Source organism: Ostrinia nubilalis, chromosome 7 (genome assembly GCF_963855985.1).
Source record: "Ostrinia nubilalis chromosome 7, ilOstNubi1.1, whole genome shotgun sequence".
Taxonomy (NCBI): Eukaryota; Metazoa; Arthropoda; class Insecta; order Lepidoptera; family Crambidae; genus Ostrinia; species Ostrinia nubilalis.
The window spans coordinates 6781013-6799216 of NC_087094.1; the positions used below are offsets into that span (position 1 = coordinate 6781013).

The window sequence follows — 18204 nt, forward strand, 5'->3', positions numbered from 1 at the left end:
GGGCTTTATTGGCATCTAAGAAGCAGATTAGAATAATATACATTTGAAAATTATAAATAACTTGAATGAATCGAACTGCCTAAGGCGGGAATGTAAATTCCGATAAAGGAATGCTAATTTCATTAATAATTCATCTTTTCAGCATTTAATTTTAGCTCAATCAATGACGTAAAGTATAGCTCATTTTTGTGAATGCTTGTACAAGTACAAAATACGCTTCTTCCGCCTTTCTTAACCAATCACCGACTGTGAATGAGCGAGATCGAGTGTTGTTTTCTTTTTCTTTCCTTCACGACAAACATTTTTGGAGTTTTGGTTGTACCAGTACTTGTGCTTGCAATTTTAACGAAAAAATTATTTATAAATTCAAGGAAACAATAATTTGTATAGCTTACAATCAGATACGAAGCCTAATACATTAGCAAATTAAAGGACATAAACTTTTCACTTAAAATAAAGTTATATTTTTATTATAACAAGTTTTCTAAAGTGTCGATTTCGTTTAGTGGTTCGTGCTAATAAATTACGTTTGTTTCTTTGCCCTTTTAATGTAATGAATATTATTGATATTAGTTTATGAGTTATAGTGTTCACTGTAGTAACGATGGAAGTTTCTAACGAAATAAAAGAAGACATTCGTAAGACGCAGTCTGACTTGAAAAATGCTATACGAATTCATCAGGTCAGTCCTTCATTGTAATTTGCTTTAGAAATAAAGTTCGTGTTTGTTACTTTATTACATTTATTTTGACTAGTTTATCGTTTGTTTTTAGGTTTGGGTAGCGCGCCTACAAGATGATGAGAATGTATGTATTAAATTAATATATTTGTTGTTGTTATTTACGTAATAAATTTCATTTTCATAACGTACCTACGCCTGTTCTCTTTTTAGAACATACATCTCAAGACAAAGGTTAAAGAAGCGGAAAGAGATATTATAGCCATTGGACAAACTCAGGTAAGTTACACAAACAGTAGTTTCTTAGTAGGTCAATCATTAACCTTCATGTGATTGATGTAATTTAAATACCACGTAAATACTCAGTGAACTTTATAAATTCAGCAAAGCATCAGTATGTGTAATTTAACTTGATAAAATATTGTTAAGTATTTTAATATTTTTTCAGAAACTTGTTGTTGATAAGCTGAGAAAAGAGTTGGAGCTTTATCAACAGCGCCTGAAGGCAAGAAACAAACAGGTCAACATTGAAAATGATAACCGATATGTCGCTCAGCAAATACGGGACCATCAAATCCAATTCCGCAACCGAAATAGAAGCTCACTGCTCAAACCCTCAGTTTTAAATGAAATACATGTTAAAATCGAGAACAATGAGAATTTTAGGGAGAATATGTCAGACTCTGAAAATGAACTCAAGTCTTCTAATGAAAAGGAAAACTCAAACCACAGTGAGTCAGACGAAAAAGAAAAATTCAAAGGCTACCTACCTTCAGTATATGAGAGCAGAACTAATTTTGTTAACGCTTTGAATAAATCCAAAGAGCAAATAACGTAAGTACATAATAATTTATTTTAGTATTCTTAGAATACTTATTTACGAGGGTGGTCTGAAAAGTTTCCGACCTCAACGTGAAGATGGCAGCATACATCTTCAAAATTTCAGCCATTTTTGACGCGCGGTTTTTATTTGAAAGTCGTTTGAGTGAGTCGATGTGAGTATTTTTGTGAAAATGGAAAAAATCGAGTATCGAGCTGTCATAAAATATTTGTTTTTGAAAGGGAATACCCCTACGCAAATCAAAGATGAGTTAGATTCTGTGTACGGGGACTCTTCACCGTCATTTACCACAGTAAAATTTTGGGCAGCCGAATTTAAACGTGGCCGTAAGAGCTTGGGAGATGATGAACGTTCGGGACGTCCAAAAACTGTAACTACTGACGATAACATCGCTAAAGTTCACCAAATGGTGTTAGACGACCGCCGAATTAAAGTGAGAGAGATAGCAGAGGCAATGAAAATGTCCAAAGAACGTGTTTCTCACATATTAAATCAAGATTTAGGCATGAGAAAGCTGTCCGCGCGTTGGGTGCCGCGTTTGCTAACGCCAGACCAACGACGTGTTCGAACGAACATTTCCAATGCTCTGTTGGCGCAGTTTAGGCGCAATAAATCCGAGTTTTGGCGCCGACTAATTACTGTGGATGAGACTATGTACAAAAATAAAAATAAATTTTAAGAAAAAAAAATCTTGTATCTATGTTAGGTCGGAAACTTTTCAGACCACCCTCGTAGTGTACTACAAATAAATATGTAACTAAAATGCCAAAATGCTAACAACTAAAAATATCCCTGTTTGTGGTATTAAAAGAGACCCTGTTAGTGGTATTCAAAAAAAAGTCAAAAAAAGTCAAAATTTCTTTATTTGTTTGGACTAATAAATAGTTCTTACAAATCGTCATTTTGCTCTTAAGGAGCCTCTACATGTCTCATAATCTTTTTACCCTACCAGCGCTTCGAGACCAACATTTGGCAAGTGCTGAGAAGAAGCGCCGCAACAAACTCAGTCACCACTGTCTGCCGGTTAATATAAATATAAAAATAAATAGAAATAGTAGTAGTAGGTACATTCGATTCAGGAGCAGTTCACTGAATTTACCATGCATTCTTGTATGGTGTATCTTATAAGAATGGGTATACAAGATTGCGTGGTATATTAAACAAGGTAGTGACGTGCTAATATCTAGACTTACATATTAAGATACTAGTAGAAATGACTCGCATACATAAATTTGAATAACTTGGATTGACCAGTCCCCGAAAGCAGCGCCTGTTCACAGACATGACGAGTGAACCAGCCATCGCTTCACTCGACCATATTAGAGGGAATGTAACGACCCGCCTCACTACGCCACCACCCCAGAGACATTTTAGTGAGAATGACAATTCCAAGTTATCTCTTTAAAAAAAAACTAATAATAAAGCTAAGTAACAGTCCAGATTGAGAAGCATGACACTATAACATTTGAGAAATTATTATTAGTTTATACATTACTTTTCTGACTGACTTTGGTGACTTTGGTGACTGAGTATCTACAGACACTTCTTAACTTCTAAGGTAGTGATTAATTAAAATATTTGGGACACGTATTTGGCCCGAATATGACTTCTATACCTTTTTGTGTTGGACGAATGTATTTCAAATACCTAATAACAGATTTTAAGTCCATTTCTTAACGGAGTCCATAAAATAAATAAATGTTTTATTTTTACGAGTGGTTGTAAATAATTTATTCATTCCAAAAATTAACGTTACATTTCAAAAACGATTCATTTTACCCATAGACTCATTTTGCCTAATATGAATAAATACGACATTTTGTGCCGTGTGGGGACGGCCATAAAGAATACTCTTCCCCACCGCCAACAGGAGGCGTGTCGTAAGAGGCGACAAAATCCCTGCAGCACCGGACGGGCAGCAGCGTCTGCGTGCGAAACCTTATAAAAAACTGCGATCGCCAACCCGCCTGCCAAGCGTGGCGATTAAGGCAAATCCCCCCCATGGAGAGGAACAAAAAAACACGGCCCCTAGTCCCCGGCGGCCCCACTATCCCGGGCCACGGTAGCGGTCACGGTAACGGTGGGGCGAGGGGTGCTAAGAATCACCGGGTACCGACAGGCTACCAACCCCGACGACCTCTGGCCCTGGCAACATTTAACACTCGCACGCTGCGGACTGACGTGAGGCTCGCCGAACTCGAGGAAGAACTGAGCAGGTTGCGGTGGGATATCGTAGGATTATGCGAAGTCCGAAGAGAGGGGGAGGACACCATAATCCTGAAATCCGGAAACCTGCTCTATTTCCGGGAGGGCGACCAGCAGTCCCAGGGTGGTGTCGGGTTTATCGTCCACAAGTCCCTTGTCAACAACGTGGTCCAGATCGAGAGTGTTTCGGCGAGGGTAGCGTACCTTATACTCAGAATCACCAAACGGTATTCGCTGAAGGTCATACAGGTATACGCACCGACCACGGAACACCCCGACGACGAAGTGGAGACTATGTATGAGGATATTTCCAGAGCCATACATAGCTCCCGGTCCCATTTTACCGTTGTGATGGGGGACTTCAACGCGAAGCTGGGTAGACGAAGCGATAATGAGCTGAAAGTGGGGCAATTTGGGTATGGAGAGAGGAACGCACGTGGCCAACTGCTGGCTGGCTTTATGGAGAGGGAGGGCCTCTTTATGATGAACTCCTTCTTCAGGAAGCCAAAACAGCGAAAGTGGACATGGCTGCATCCCAATGGCGCTATAAAAAATGAGATCGACTTCATCTTGTCGACGAAGAAGCATATATTCAATGATGTCTCTGTGATCAACTCGGTCAAAACAGGAAGCGATCACCGAATGGTAAGAGGCACATTGAATATCAGACCCAAGCTCGAGAGGCGTCGACTGATGAAGTCTACGCTCCGCCCAGCGCCCATCCAACTCCAAAACCCCGAAAGCTTTCAGCTCGAGTTGCAAAATCGTTTCGAATGCCTAGGAGACTGCGAAAATGTGGACGAATACAATGACAGGTTCGTGGAAATTGTCCAAACGACTGGGTCTAAGTTCTTTAAAACCCGTCGTCCAAAAGGAACCAAAAAGATCTCTGACCTCACCAATAAACTTATGGAAGAGAGACGAAACTTGGTTCTGCAGTCCTCTGAAGATGCTGCTCAGTATCGGCATCTTAACAGACAGATCTCCAAGTCTTTGACTCGCGATCTACGCCAATTTAATACAGATCGTATTAAAGAGGCGATTGAGCGTAACAAAGGCTCTAAAGTGTTCGCTAGGGATCTGTCTGTTGGCCAAAGTCAACTGACCAAGCTGAAGACCGAGGATGGCAGAGACATCTCGTCGGGGCCTGAGTTATTGGAAGAGGTTGAGAAGTTCTACGGACAATTATACACGAGTGTACGTACACCTGTCACAAATCTAGCCGAAGACCCAAGAGCTAGACTGACCCGACACTACACCGAAGATATCCCGGACGTCAGCCTGTACGAGATTAGAATGGCTCTCAAACAGCTGAAAAACAACAAGGCACCGGGTGATGATGGAATCACGGCTGAGCTTCTGAAAGCAGGCGGAACGCCGGTACTAAAGGCTCTTCAGAGGCTGTTCGATTCCGTCATACTTGAGGGAAAAACGCCTACGGCATGGCACAGAAGTGTGGTGATACTTTTTTTCAAAAAAGGCGACAAAACCTTGTTGAAAAATTATAGACCCATCTCACTTCTGAGCCATGTCTACAAGCTGTTTTCGAGAGTCATTACGAATCGTCTCGCTCGCAGGCTCGACGACTTCCAGCCTCCCGAACAAGCCGGTTTCCGAAAAGGCTTTAGTACAATAGACCACATACATACGCTACGGCAGATTATACAGAAGACCGAGGAGTATAATCAGCCACTTTGTCTGGCGTTTGTGGACTATGAAAAAAGCCTTCGACTCGATCGAGACCTGGGCAGTGCTACAGTCTCTCCAACGGTGCCAAATTGACTATAGATACATCGAAGCGCTGAAGGGCTTGTACGAAAACGCCACAATGTCGGTCCGCCTCCAGGATCAGAACTCGAAACCTATTCAGTTGCAGCGAGGGGTGAGACAGGGAGATGTCATATCTCCGAAACTGTTCACCACCGCCCTGGAAGATGTTTTCAAGCTTCTGGACTGGAGTGGATTCGGCATAAATATCAACGGCGAGTATATCACCCACCTTCGTTTCGCGGACGATATCGTAGTCATGGCTGAGACCGTGGAGGACCTAAACACAATGCTCGATGGCCTCAGTAGAGCCTCTCAACAAGTGGGTCTTAAAATGAACATGGACAAGACAAAAATTATGTCAAATGCCCGTGTTGTACCCACTCCTCTGAAGGTTGGAGACACTACACTCGAAGTTGTTGACAATTATGTATACCTGGGACAAACAGTCCAGTTAGGTAGGTCCAACTTCGAGAAAGAGGTTAATCGTCGAATCCAACTCGGCTGGGCAGCGTTCGGGAAGCTTCGCGAAATTCTCACGTCCGAAATACCGCAGTGTCTCAAGTCAAAAGTATTTGACCAGTGTGTGTTGCCAGTGATGGTGTATGGCTCTGAGACGTGGTCGCTTACTATGGGCCTCATAAGAAGGCTCAAGGTCACCCAAAGAGCGATGGAGCGTGCTATGCTCGGAGTTTCCCTGCGTGATCGAATCAGAAATGAGGAGATCCGTAGGAGAACCAGAGTGACTGACATAGCCCGCAGAATCGCTAAAATCAAGTGGCAGTGGGCGGGGCACATAGCTCGAAGAGCTGATGGCCGCTGGGGCAGAAAAGTTCTTGAGTGGCGACCACGAGCTGGAAGACGTAGCGTGGGCAGGCCTCCCACTAGGTGGACCGACGATCTGGTGAAGGTCGCGGGAAGTACCTGGATGCAAGCGGCGCAGGACCGGTCTTTGTGGAAATCCTTGGGGGAGGCCTTTGTCCAGCAGTGGACGTCTTTCGGCTGAAACGACGACGACGACATTACTTTTCATTTTAATTCTTTTTAGTGCGAGCATGAGAGGACCATAATCCTACTCCCAGGATGACTTATCATTAAGAAAATCTCGAGTTGTATAATAGGCTTTTTTAAGCATGTGATCTTTAACTATATCTTTAAATTTATTATACGGTAGCTCTTTATATTTATCAGGGACTTTGTTATAAAAATGGATACCTTGTCCCATAAAAGTAGCAAACACTTTATTAAGTCTAAAAGCGGGTATAGCCAATTTATTTTTATTTCTAGTGTTAATTTGGTGAATATCACTTTTCTTTTTGAATTCAGTAATATTTTTTTGAATAAATAGAATACAGTTTAAGATGTATTGTGAAGCGGCCGTGAGAATGCCAATTTCTTTAAACAATTCTCTAAGGGATGCTCTTGCTTTCATTTTATACAAGTATCTTATCGCACGTTTTTGCAAAATAAATATTGTTTCAAAATCTGCAGCTTTGCCCCACAGCATGATTCCATATGACATTAGGCTATGAAAGTAGCTAAAGTAGACTAAGCGAGCTGTTGAAACATCGGTTAATGACCGTATCCTTTTTATTGCAAAAGCCGCTGAGCTGAGCTTTCCCGCCAGAGTTTCTATATGGGGGCCCCACTGGAGTTTTGAATCCAGGGTAATTCCCAGAAATACAGTAGAGTCTACCAGATCGATTGCATTATAATTAAGTTCTATTTGTGTACTAACTGTTTTTACGTTAGGCAAAGAGAATTTTATACATTTTGTTTTCTTTGCATTGAGTTGTAAATTATTTGTAGTGAACCAACTTAAAACTCTTGTTAGTGCATTATTTACATCGTCAAAGTTATTTTTACTTCTATCGATATTAAAAATCAAAGATGTGTCATCAGCAAATAACACGATTTCGCAAGAGTCCTTAACAAAATATGGTAGATCATTAATGTATATAAGAAACAAGAATGGACCCAGAATGGACCCCTGCGGAACTCCCATTTTCACAGGTGACCCAGAAGACAAAACACCATTTATGTCAACTTTTTGAACTCTAAAGTTTAAATAGGATTGTATTAAATCCAAAGCCGAGTCCTTTACCCCATAATAGTGCAGTTTGCGAATTAGCGTTTGATGTTCTACGCAGTCAAAAGCTTTTGAGAGATCACAGAAGACCCCTAGTGCATTTTGAGAATTCTCCCAAGCCTCGAAGATATGTTTAAGTAGTGCAACCCCTGCATCGGTGGTGGAACGACCCTTGGTGAAACCATATTGTTCACTATGAAATAGTTTATTAGAGCCAAAGTGAATCATAAGTTGCTCCTGTATGATTTTTTCAAAAATCTTGCTCAGAGCGGGCAAGATAGAAATGGGTCTATAATTGCCAGGGTCGGTTTTGCTACCAGACTTAAATAATGGCATTAAACTACTAAAAAATATAATAGCATAAAAAATATAATAGCATAAATAGCATAATAAAGGCGTCCTGGCCACAGCACCAGCACTGCACTGCTCAAGGTGACGGAAGACATCAGAATGGGAATGGAACATGGCCAACTTACATTGCTTGTACTCATTGATTTCTCCAATGCCTTTAACACAGTTGACCATGAAGTCCTCCTATCGTTGTTATCCAGATACAATATGTCACCAGTTGTCATGGATTGGTTCGCTTCATACCTCTGCGGACGCCAACAGGCCGTACGCATAGATAAAACTATTTCCCACTGGCGTGACCTCGTGACCGGTGTTCCGCAGGGTGGTATACTTTCCCCTCTCCTTTTCTCTATTTTTATCAATTCCATCACCTTCGGTATTGGCTCGTCTCACCATCTGTATGCCGACGATCTTCAACTTTACCGACATTGCCGCTTTGACGAAATTGACCAGGCTGTACACCGCTTAAACGATGACCTTGAACATATCAGGGAATGGTCAAATCGTTACGGCGTTGCTGTTAATCCCAACAAATGCCAGGCGATAATAATCGGAAGCCAGCGACAACTCTGTCGTTTAAACATGGATAGTGTCTCAACTGTCACTTTTAATTGTGTGGACATACCATACTGTACTAGTGTTAAGAACCTTGGCCTATACCTTGACTCTACTCTTGGCTGGACGACTCAGGTCTCTGAGATTAGTCGGAAGGTCACTGCTACATTGCGTTCTCTTTGCAGATTAAAATATTTCCTTCCTGTCAAAACCAAGATTTTACTTGTCCACGCCCTAATTTTCCCGCTCATAGATTATGCTGATGTGTGTTATCCGGACCTTCATCAAGTTCTCCTTAACAAACTGGACCGCCTTCTCAACAATTGTATCCGGTTCATATTTTGTCTACGTAAGTATGACCACATCTCCTCCTACCGATCTGAGCTCAAATGGCTACCTGTTCCTCTACGGCGTAATGCCAGAATTCTCACTACACTTTTTACCATCTTAAACGACCCTAATGCTCCTTCCTATCTGAAATCTCAGTATACTCTTCTAAGTTCAACTCACGTAAGGCAACTTCGTTCCTCCAACAAACTTCTTCTTTCTACCCCATCCCACCGCACTGGTTTCCTCTCTAACTCATTCCTTCTCCAATCTATTCGCCTTTGGAACGCTCTTCCTGAGAACATTAGGCAGGCTCCCAGCAAGTTTGTGTTCAAATACTCTGTGCGCAAGCATTTCCTTGAACATATCTCGTCGTCTTGATCTCTCTTAAACCTTCTCGTTATCCACTGTATATTATGTATATGCATATATTTATGTAGGTATATATATATTTTGTATTAATTTATATTATAATATTTTATGTATTATATTAGATTTTATTTTTTTGTATTTGTACTATTTTGCACCGCCTACTTAAATTCTCTGTTTTGCTTAATTTTCTGGTTAGCTGGAAGAGAATGCCACATGGCATTAAGCTCGCCTGTTGTACCACTGTATTTTTATGTGTGCAATAAAGATTTTAAATAAATAAATAAAATAAATAAATAAAATAGAATTCCTATTTTATTTATTATGCTATTATATTTTTATTTGACTAGCTTTTCGCCTGCGGCTTCGCCCCTGTGTGGAATTTTGTCTGTCACAGAAAAACTCGCGCGCGTCCCTGTTTCAAAAACCGGGATGAAAACTATCCTATGTCCTTTCCCGGGACTCAAACTATCTCTATGCCAAATGTCATCAAAATCGGTTTAGTGGTTTAGGCATGAAAGGGAGACAGACAGAGTTACTTTCGCATTTATAATATTAGTATAGAAGTATAGATTGTGATACAGTGCTTCAACCAATGAATATAACCTTTACTTTCAGAGGGAAAAAAACTATATGTCTTCCACCATGGATAGTTCCCAAAGCAGAAAGAGAAGAGTTCCTAAAGGCTCCTCTCTCTCCATCACCTCCGCCCCCACCAATTCCAGATCAAGGAGAACCAGTTTCTCAAGAACGATTCCTGAGGTTCGTAATTTATCATAAAACCTGCATCAAGTATTTTATTCAAAAGTTGTACTGAAAATGTTTTATTACTGTTCTTCAGGTGTGTTGGTTTGATAACACCGGTCCAAAAGGAAATTTTAGAGAAGCGAAGAACAGAGCGCAGCTTGCGGTCTGCTGCTAAAAGACAAGCGTTATTCGGTCCCAATTATGAAGCAGGTTTGCCAGTAAGTAACTATTTCCTTAATTCTATAATAAATAATAATAATAGTAGTATCCCAGAACTAAAACTAAGCTACCATTTGTTTCTACCCATCATTACCATACCATTTCTGTGACGGGTCTTTAAAAAAGTATATGTATAAGTAGTATATCCGTTAAGCTTAGCACCCATAACACAAGCATAAGTTGCTTACTTTTGGGCTAGCTGGCGTGTGAAATTGTCTAAAGATTTATTATTATTTATTTAAATTTAAACTTTTACAATATTTTTTACACTGTCATTTTTCTAATACAATTTATAAATTATAAAAATTATTATTTATTATTATTATATTATTTTAAAACTACAGAAAATAATTGCCTTTTTTTTCTTCAGAAACGCAACAAGAAAGTGACCCATTACCCGTATCTACAATCACACAATGATCCACCGCAAACTCGTTCAGCCAAACTGCGCAAACAACAGGTAAATTGTTTGACTTACCTATTCAACTGAAAATAGTTAATGTTATAATATTATTATCATTTGTATAAAATTCAATGTCATTTTGTCACTAGTAAAAAAAAAAAAATAATTATGTATTAACTCTAGACATGTAAATAACATAATCTTTTCTTCTTTTGTTTAGACACAATACAAAACGATATGTGAAGGAATGCAGTTAGGATTATCATCTGAAAACAAAGGTAAGAAAAAATTATTAAGCAAGTACCTACCTACTTATTGTAATAAAAAAATACATAAATGAAATACCTACATAAAAAGTTGATTGTTTATTTAATATGTAATGGGACTGCTTTGTGTAGAAAGTATTATACTGAAGTATGTATAATATACTTCAGTATAATCACAGAATACATAATAGTAGCAACAGAAATTGCACTCCTTTGTGTAGGATCAGATGCCGACATTTTAACGGTAATAATAATAATGCAAAATATCCAACGCATATGGTGCATTCGAAATCGCACCTTACTACTACGCTCACAAGAGCGCAATTTTTTTGTGTTTAGAATTGATCTACCTCACAACTCAAGCTTCAGGGTTGTATAAGCAAAGTAAAATAAATAAAAACTAAATTTTAATAAGCATTAAAATTTATTGTATTTACGATTGGTAAACTTTAATTTAGTGGTGTTTGTATAATCGTACCATCTCTAAAGTACCTATTAATAAACTTCAGTGTTGCGATAATTCGAAATTGGACAAATAGTTTTAAAAGGTGTAGTGACGAAAAATAGACACGGTGAAGTAAAGTTAATGTTTATATTAGCTAAAATAATTTTTTTGCTACAGTTTTTTGTCATAAGTATTTCAAAATTATTTAAAAAGTGTATTTTTTTAATTATTTAAATTACTACAGTTAATTATTATTCCTAAATATTACGATTTTCCATTAAAGAAGGATAACAGTGCTGTTGGAACAATAAACCTTGACTGTGACGATGATCGACCGAGCGTGTATAGAAATACGCGTGGCGGCCCTGATTGATTTGCAACTTGAAGTTGTCGCGCGCTGTAGGTAATTATCTCGGCCGGCATAGGCGAGTGACGGAGGCCTGGTATAATACTTTAGAGCGACAATCGACTTTAGCAGATGCATATTTTATTCAGGATTTGGCTTACGCTCCCTGTGCGACTGAAGCGAAGTTTAGACTAGCAATGAATCTTGCAGAAGTTGGCTTGCCACAGCTATTTACAGTGGTAAACAGCTTGCGGAAGTCAACTTCTGCAAGTTTTATTGCTAGTCTACTCCTCGGTTAAAATTGCGTTTTTATGGTTGACAACATTATAATAATATGTCTTTATTTTGCAGTCAGCCTACTACTACACAACAAGCCGGCCTGGGTGGCAGCACTGCCGCCTAGTTTGACTGTCGAACCTGTATTTTCACCCATCAAAAAAGTTTGCCAAGGCTGCGGTAGAAATGGTGAGTTTCATTATTCATTAGGTTTCTCACTGTACTCATCAACAAAGTTTATTGAACTTGAACAGTTTATACGAGTATTTCTCCGTAGCGACTAGGCTCAACCCCCGCCGTATGGCATTTTGTTTCTTTTTCAACAATAGATAAGACAAAACAAATTGGTTGTTTATCGTGCAAACGAAAATTTTTAAAATGGATCCGATCCAATAGTTGATACCTTTTATTCGATATAGTGAAATAAAGTTTGTCCCTTCCACCACGTTGGGCAACGTGGTGGCACTAACATGGGTTGAAACAATTTTGTTTCAACTTCAACTGTTACTGTTTCGTGGGAACGTGACATACTCCTAAAATCGACGATAATCTTATCGTTTATCGCGTATCATAGGTCTATTTGACTGTATTAAATTTTCTAAACTTGTGTTCTAGATGTTCCGTCCCTGCTAGTGTGTTGCGACACGTGCGCCACGTGGCAACACACCGGCTGCAGCGCGGGCGGGCTCTGCGTGAGCTGCCGCGCGCCGCTGCCCGACCCGGCCGTCTGCAGCGCGCCCGACCCCGACCCCGACTCGCAGCTCTACCGAGGTAGGTCGCGACGCGACCGGCTCACGTGTGACCTGTGTGACACGTGACACGTGGCGACACACCGGCTGCCGCGCGCCGCTGCCCGACCCGGCCGTCTGCAGCGCGCCCGACCCCGACCCCGACTCGCAGCTCTACCGAGGTAGGACGCGACGCGACCGGCTCACGTGTGACCTGTGTGTCACGTGACACGTGGCGACACACCGGCTGCAGCGCGCCGCTGCCCGACCCGGCCGTCTGCAGCGCGCCCGACCCCGACCCCGACTCGCAGCTCTACCGAGGTAGGACGCGACGCGACCGGCTCACGTGTGACCTGTGTGACACGTGACACGTGGCGACACACCGGCTGCCGCGCGCCGCTGCCCGACCCGGCCGTCTGCAGCGCGCCCGACCCCGACCCCGACTCGCAGCTCTACCGAGGTAGGACGCGACGCGACCGGCTCAGGTGTGACCTGTGTGACACGTGACACGTGACGACACACCGGCTGCCGCGCGCCGCTGCCCGACCCGGCCGTCTGCAGCGCGCCCGACCCCGACCCCGACTCGCAGCTCTACCGAGGTAGGACGCGACGCGACCGGCTCACGTGTGACCTGTGTGACACGTGACACGTGGCGACACACCGGCTGCCGCGCGCCGCTGCCCGACCCGGCCGTCTGCAGCGCGCCCGACCCCGACCCCGCCTCGCAGCTCTACCGAGGTAGGACGCGACGCGACCGGCTCAGGTGTGACCTGTGTGACACGTGACACGTGACGACACACCGGCTGCCGCGCGCCGCTGCCCGACCCGGCCGTCTGCAGCGCGCCCGACCCCGACCCCGACTCGCAGCTCTACCGAGGTAGGACGCGACGCGACCGGCTCAGGTGTGACCTGTGTGACACGTGACACGTGACGACACACCGGCTGCCGCGCGCCGCTGCCCGACCCGGCCGTCTGCAGCGCGCCCGACCCCGACCCCGACTCGCAGCTCTACCGAGGTAGGACGCGACGCGACCGGCTCACGTGTGACCTGTGTGACACGTGACACGTGGCGACACACCGGCTGCCGCGCGCCGCTGCCCGACCCGGCCGTCTGCAGCGCGCCCGACCCCGACCCCGCCTCGCAGCTCTACCGAGGTAGGACGCGACGCGACCGGCTCAGGTGTGACCTGTGTGACACGTGACACGTGGCGACACACCGGCTGCCGCGCGCCGCTGCCCGACCCGGCCGTCTGCAGCGCGCCCGACCCCGACCCCGCCTCGCAGCTCTACCGAGGTAGGACGCGACGCGACCGGCTCAGGTGTGACCTGTGTGACACGTGACACGTGGCGACACACCGGCTGCCGCGCGCCGCTGCCCGACCCGGCCGTCTGCAGCGCGCCCGACCCCGACCCCGCCTCGCAGCTCTACCGAGGTAGGACGCGACGCGACCGGCTCAGGTGTGACCTGTGTGACACGTGACACGTGGCGACATACCGGCTGCAGCGCGCCCGACCCCGACCCCGACTCGCAGCTCTACCGAGGTAGGACGCGACGCGACCGGCTCAGGTGTGACCTGTGTGACACGTGACACGTGGCGACACACCGGCTGCCGCGCGCCGCTGCCCGACCCGGCCGTCTGCAGCGCGCCCGACCCCGACCCCGCCTCGCAGCTCTACCGAGGTAGGACGCGACGCGACCGGCTCAGGTGTGACCTGTGTGACACGTGACACGTGGCGACATACCGGCTGCAGCGCGCCCGACCCCGACCCCGACTCGCAGCTCTACCGAGGTAGGACGCGACGCGACCGGCTCAGGTGTGACCTGTGTGACACGTGACACGTGGCGACATACCGGCTGCAGCGCGCCCGACCCCGACCCCGACTCGCAGCTCTACCGAGGTAGGACGCGACGCGACCGGCTCAGGTGTGACCTGTGTGACACGTGACACGTGGCGACATACCGGCTGCAGCGCGCCCGACCCCGACCCCGACTCGCAGCTCTACCGAGGTAGGACGCGACGCGACCGGCTCAGGTGTTACCTGTGTGACACGTGACACGTGGCAACACACCGGCTGCAGCGCGGGAGGGCACGATGTGACCAGCTGCGACCAGCTCAAATGTAACCTCGCGTGTGACACGTGGCAACACACCATCCAAATTAAGGATAGACAACTGAAACTACAAACACTTAGTCTTTTGCAATTTCAATAGATAATTCAAGCGGATTTTTTTCTTGACCCACATGACAGCAGACGGCTCGTCTTTGACGAAATACTAGTAATATTACCATGTTCAGATATCCCTCGAATTTCAGTAGAGCTTCAGTCTGTCCTATCTAAGACTTGAATGAAATTTATTTCTGCTTTAAAATAATAATTTATCTTTCATTCCAGACAAACTAGCCGAACGCAAGCGTCTCCAAGAGAAGAACATGGAATTATGTATAGAGCTTCGCAAACTAGAGGCTAGGGCGGCTTCCCTCAAAGAAAACATGGACGAACATAACGCAGAGAAGCGTCAACTCCTCGCAGACCAGATTAAAACGCAGCGAAACTTGCAGAAACTTCTGGATTTCATCAGTCAGTTCAAGGAGACGTCCGTCAGTGTACGTTCCACGTCACTCAGCGAGACGGGCAGCGAGATCAGTAAAAGCAACGAGGAATGAAATGTAAGTTTAAATTGATAATAATTCCATCATTTTTTTTTCGGGTCAGCTTGGCAAATCTCTAACAACGCCGCGGTTCCGTTTACGTATTTTTCGGGCCATGTATCACTGACGCTCTTGCGTTAAATTGCTTTGGTGTGAAAGGGATATGAGCGGAATCGATAAATCAGAAAAAAGTCCATAAAATTGCTACCTACTAAAAACAATTTAGGGATCTTAAACGCTATTAACACATTAACCTAAAGCTAAAATAATATATTCTAATGTCCTGCTCTAAATCGCGTTTCCTTTAGCTTGTTTCGATTAAAGTTAAAGCAAAGCAACATTGCCGAGTTATAAGATAATAAATCAAGTTTCGTTTTGTTACAGCTGGAATTATCTGCCTGTTTCTACGCGTGATACGAACCGTTTTGATGTTGCGTATGTAGTTTGATGGCGTAGGAGCAAGTAAATAGTCTAAGATATCGTTAATTTGTGCCACTAGTGTGTAATTTAACGTTAAATGAATTTCAAGTCTCAATCACTAGAAGATTTACTTTTAATTTTATTTTCACCAAATGATATTTTAAGAATAATTAAGGTTTTGTTCGAGCGTGTATTCTTATTATCAATTTTTAATCAAGAAACAACATATTTTTTTATGTTTGAGAAATTATTGTCATTATTCTAAAGCCAAAAGAGTTCAAATTGATATTTTAGGATAAGGATATAATTTTACAGAGAACAATTTTGTAATGAATTTTTGTACTAAAGAATTTCATGTTTAATTTGTAAAAATCGAATGTAAAGGGCATCGGTAAGTGATTATGACTAAAAATTAAATATGAAACATATCTGTTCCAAGTTCAGTACAGATTAAATTGTATTGCAATAAAGTGGATTGGAGTTCATAAATAATTTCAGTTTGGTTGTGATCTAATGAAACAAGCTGATATTTGATTAATAATAAGAAGTTTACATTGTTTAAGCAATTAATGCTCTTTTATATTAAGTTTAAAATACACTTAATGCATTGTAGTCTCATACATCGGAGTAATATCACTATGAATTGCCAAAAAGGAGTGTTCAGTATTGATTCCTAGTTTAGTGATAGTTTAGTATATTTTTCTAGTATAAAAATTGTTCTTTAATTTCGTAGTCAATGTTAAATGAATTTTTATTACTTGTTCTCTGTGATACGTGCGTTTGGTTGTTGTTACGATTGTAAGAACATCGCGTTAAGTGTAAATAAATGGATCTATTAATTGGTATTTGCGTGTTTATTATCTTCATAATAAATTCCATTATAAAAAGACACCATCATATTGCACAACTGGAAAAATTAAACGTTACAAGTTAAGCTAACTCGAGAATCTTCTTTCCTTTGATAACGTCTTTTCTTATTTGCTCAATGCTTCGTTCCAGTAAGTGGCATTCGAATTTGGACAAGTCAGTGTACCTCTGCATTTCAGCAGCACCGTTACTATTCACATTAACTATTCCCGCGAAGTAATTAGTTCCAAAGTCATTATTTTCGATGTAAGCCGCGACTTTAGCAGGGCGGCCATCAAGCGCTTCCAATACCGATCGCGTGAACATCAGAGCACCGTAGGCAGGTGACAAAGTAGACGACCAACCCTTCTTGGCATCCATTATATTCTCGTCGCATTTACGTATCCTTGAAGTAAACTCCTGTATAGTTTTCTCGTTCATTGGACAAGCCGGCTTCGCCTGAGATATCAGAGGTATCGCGGTCTTCCCCGATCGCCCGCCTATGACTGGTACCATGCAGTTACGAGGGTTCAAATTGTTCTCCAAAGCATACAACGATTGGGCTCGGAGGTGATCTATCGTGGCAATCCCGAACAATTTCTTTGGGTCGTAGTCCCCGTGGTTCCTCATTATTTCAGCTGACATAGGAACAAGAATGTTTATCGGTTCTGTGAGAATTCCCACGAAAGGAAATGGGTTTATTTTGGCTATTTTGCTGGAGAACATTTTGATGAATTCCGTGTTGTTTGAGAGCCATGTTTTTTTAGACGTCCCAGGAGTGCGTGTGCTTCCTCCAGTTGCAAGGACTATGTCTGAATCCTTCAGCGCTCGCTCTAAGGTTTCTTCGCCCGAAAAGCCCTTGAGTATTGATTCTGCAGGTATGTGAGACAAGTCTAAAATGACTCCTGGGGTCTGGTTGAGGGTATCATGGATATTCAGCTTGGTGATTGAAGGTTGGGCTCGCAGCATCAAACTTACCGTTTGGCCGATCTCACTTGCTCCACCGACGATGGTCACCTTATAGTTTCTAGTGACGGAAGTAACGATATTTGATATCTGGGACGTTAAAAGTTTCTTTGCGACAAGCATTGTTACAGATTTTTAACATTGGGTGCATGAATACTCGTTGACTTGTACTGGAATTTTAATTATAGTGTTTTTTACCGTGATACCGTCCCTACGCCTTGATTTGACAAAATGCGTCATTTTTGATTGATTAATATTGACATGGCTTTGTTGCCTTCCACCTTCCGTAGTTTCCTTGTGCATTTTTTATTACTCTATGCCTTGGGCTAGACCATAATTTTATTAATTTTTGTGTGATCTCCTTGGCTAATAAACATACAGAGAAAGAAGATTGTTGATGACATCCTGAATCACAATTTGTCACTTTGAAAGTCGATGCCATGGTCCACACTTTTTGAAACACTTTTTGATTATTTTTTGTGATATTAAATTGAAAGTTACTTATTATGTAACTCTAAAGAAATGTTAATTAAATTTTTACATCATGTTTAGAAGATTAGTGTCAGCATGCACCACAAAATGTTGGGTAAACACAAAATATTTACAAATACGACACATCGAGGTCTCCATCGTAGGAGCTGGTAATCGCATTGGATCCAATTTAGCCTTATTACTGACGCAGAATCCTAAAATTACGAAACTCAATAT

At 42.8% G+C, this 18204-nt stretch overlaps 2 protein-coding genes across 2 annotated transcripts; one reads left to right on the forward strand and one right to left on the reverse strand.

Moving 5' to 3' along the window:
• Positions 1 to 231: 231 nt before the first annotated feature.
• Positions 232 to 13398, forward strand: LOC135073440 (mediator of DNA damage checkpoint protein 1-like). The gene is made up of 12 exons (XM_063967621.1): positions 232 to 682; positions 774 to 806; positions 893 to 958; positions 1128 to 1513; positions 9802 to 9945; positions 10025 to 10148; positions 10520 to 10609; positions 10773 to 10830; positions 11961 to 12074; positions 12501 to 12656; positions 12867 to 13098; positions 13203 to 13398. The coding sequence occupies exons 1-12, from the start codon at positions 605 to 607 to the stop codon at positions 13396 to 13398; spliced, it is 1677 nt and encodes a 558-aa protein (XP_063823691.1). The 5' UTR covers positions 232 to 604.
• A 2530-nt stretch (positions 13399 to 15928) lies between these two features.
• Positions 15929 to 17733, reverse strand: LOC135073572 (malate dehydrogenase-like). Its single transcript, XM_063967741.1, has one exon. It carries the CDS (start codon positions 17617 to 17619, stop codon positions 16615 to 16617), a length of 1005 nt encoding a protein of 334 aa, XP_063823811.1. The 5' UTR covers positions 17620 to 17733; the 3' UTR covers positions 15929 to 16614.
• Positions 17734 to 18204: the final 471 nt, after the last annotated feature.

Bases quoted from the DNA above. Each gene is read 5' to 3' on its own strand.
- LOC135073440 (XM_063967621.1), top strand. From the start codon at position 605: ATGGAAGTTTCTAACGAAATAAAAGAAGACATTCGTAAGACGCAGTCT. The intron at 10,610-10,772 runs GTAAATTGTTTG...TCTTTTGTTTAG, and splicing joins CCAAACTGCGCAAACAACAG to ACACAATACAAAACGATATG. The intron at 12,657-12,866 runs GTAGGTCGCGAC...CACCGGCTGCAG, and splicing joins CGACTCGCAGCTCTACCGAG to CGCGCCGCTGCCCGACCCGG.
- LOC135073572 (XM_063967741.1), bottom strand. From the start codon at position 17,619: ATGCTTGTCGCAAAGAAACTTTTAACGTCCCAGATATCAAATATCGTT.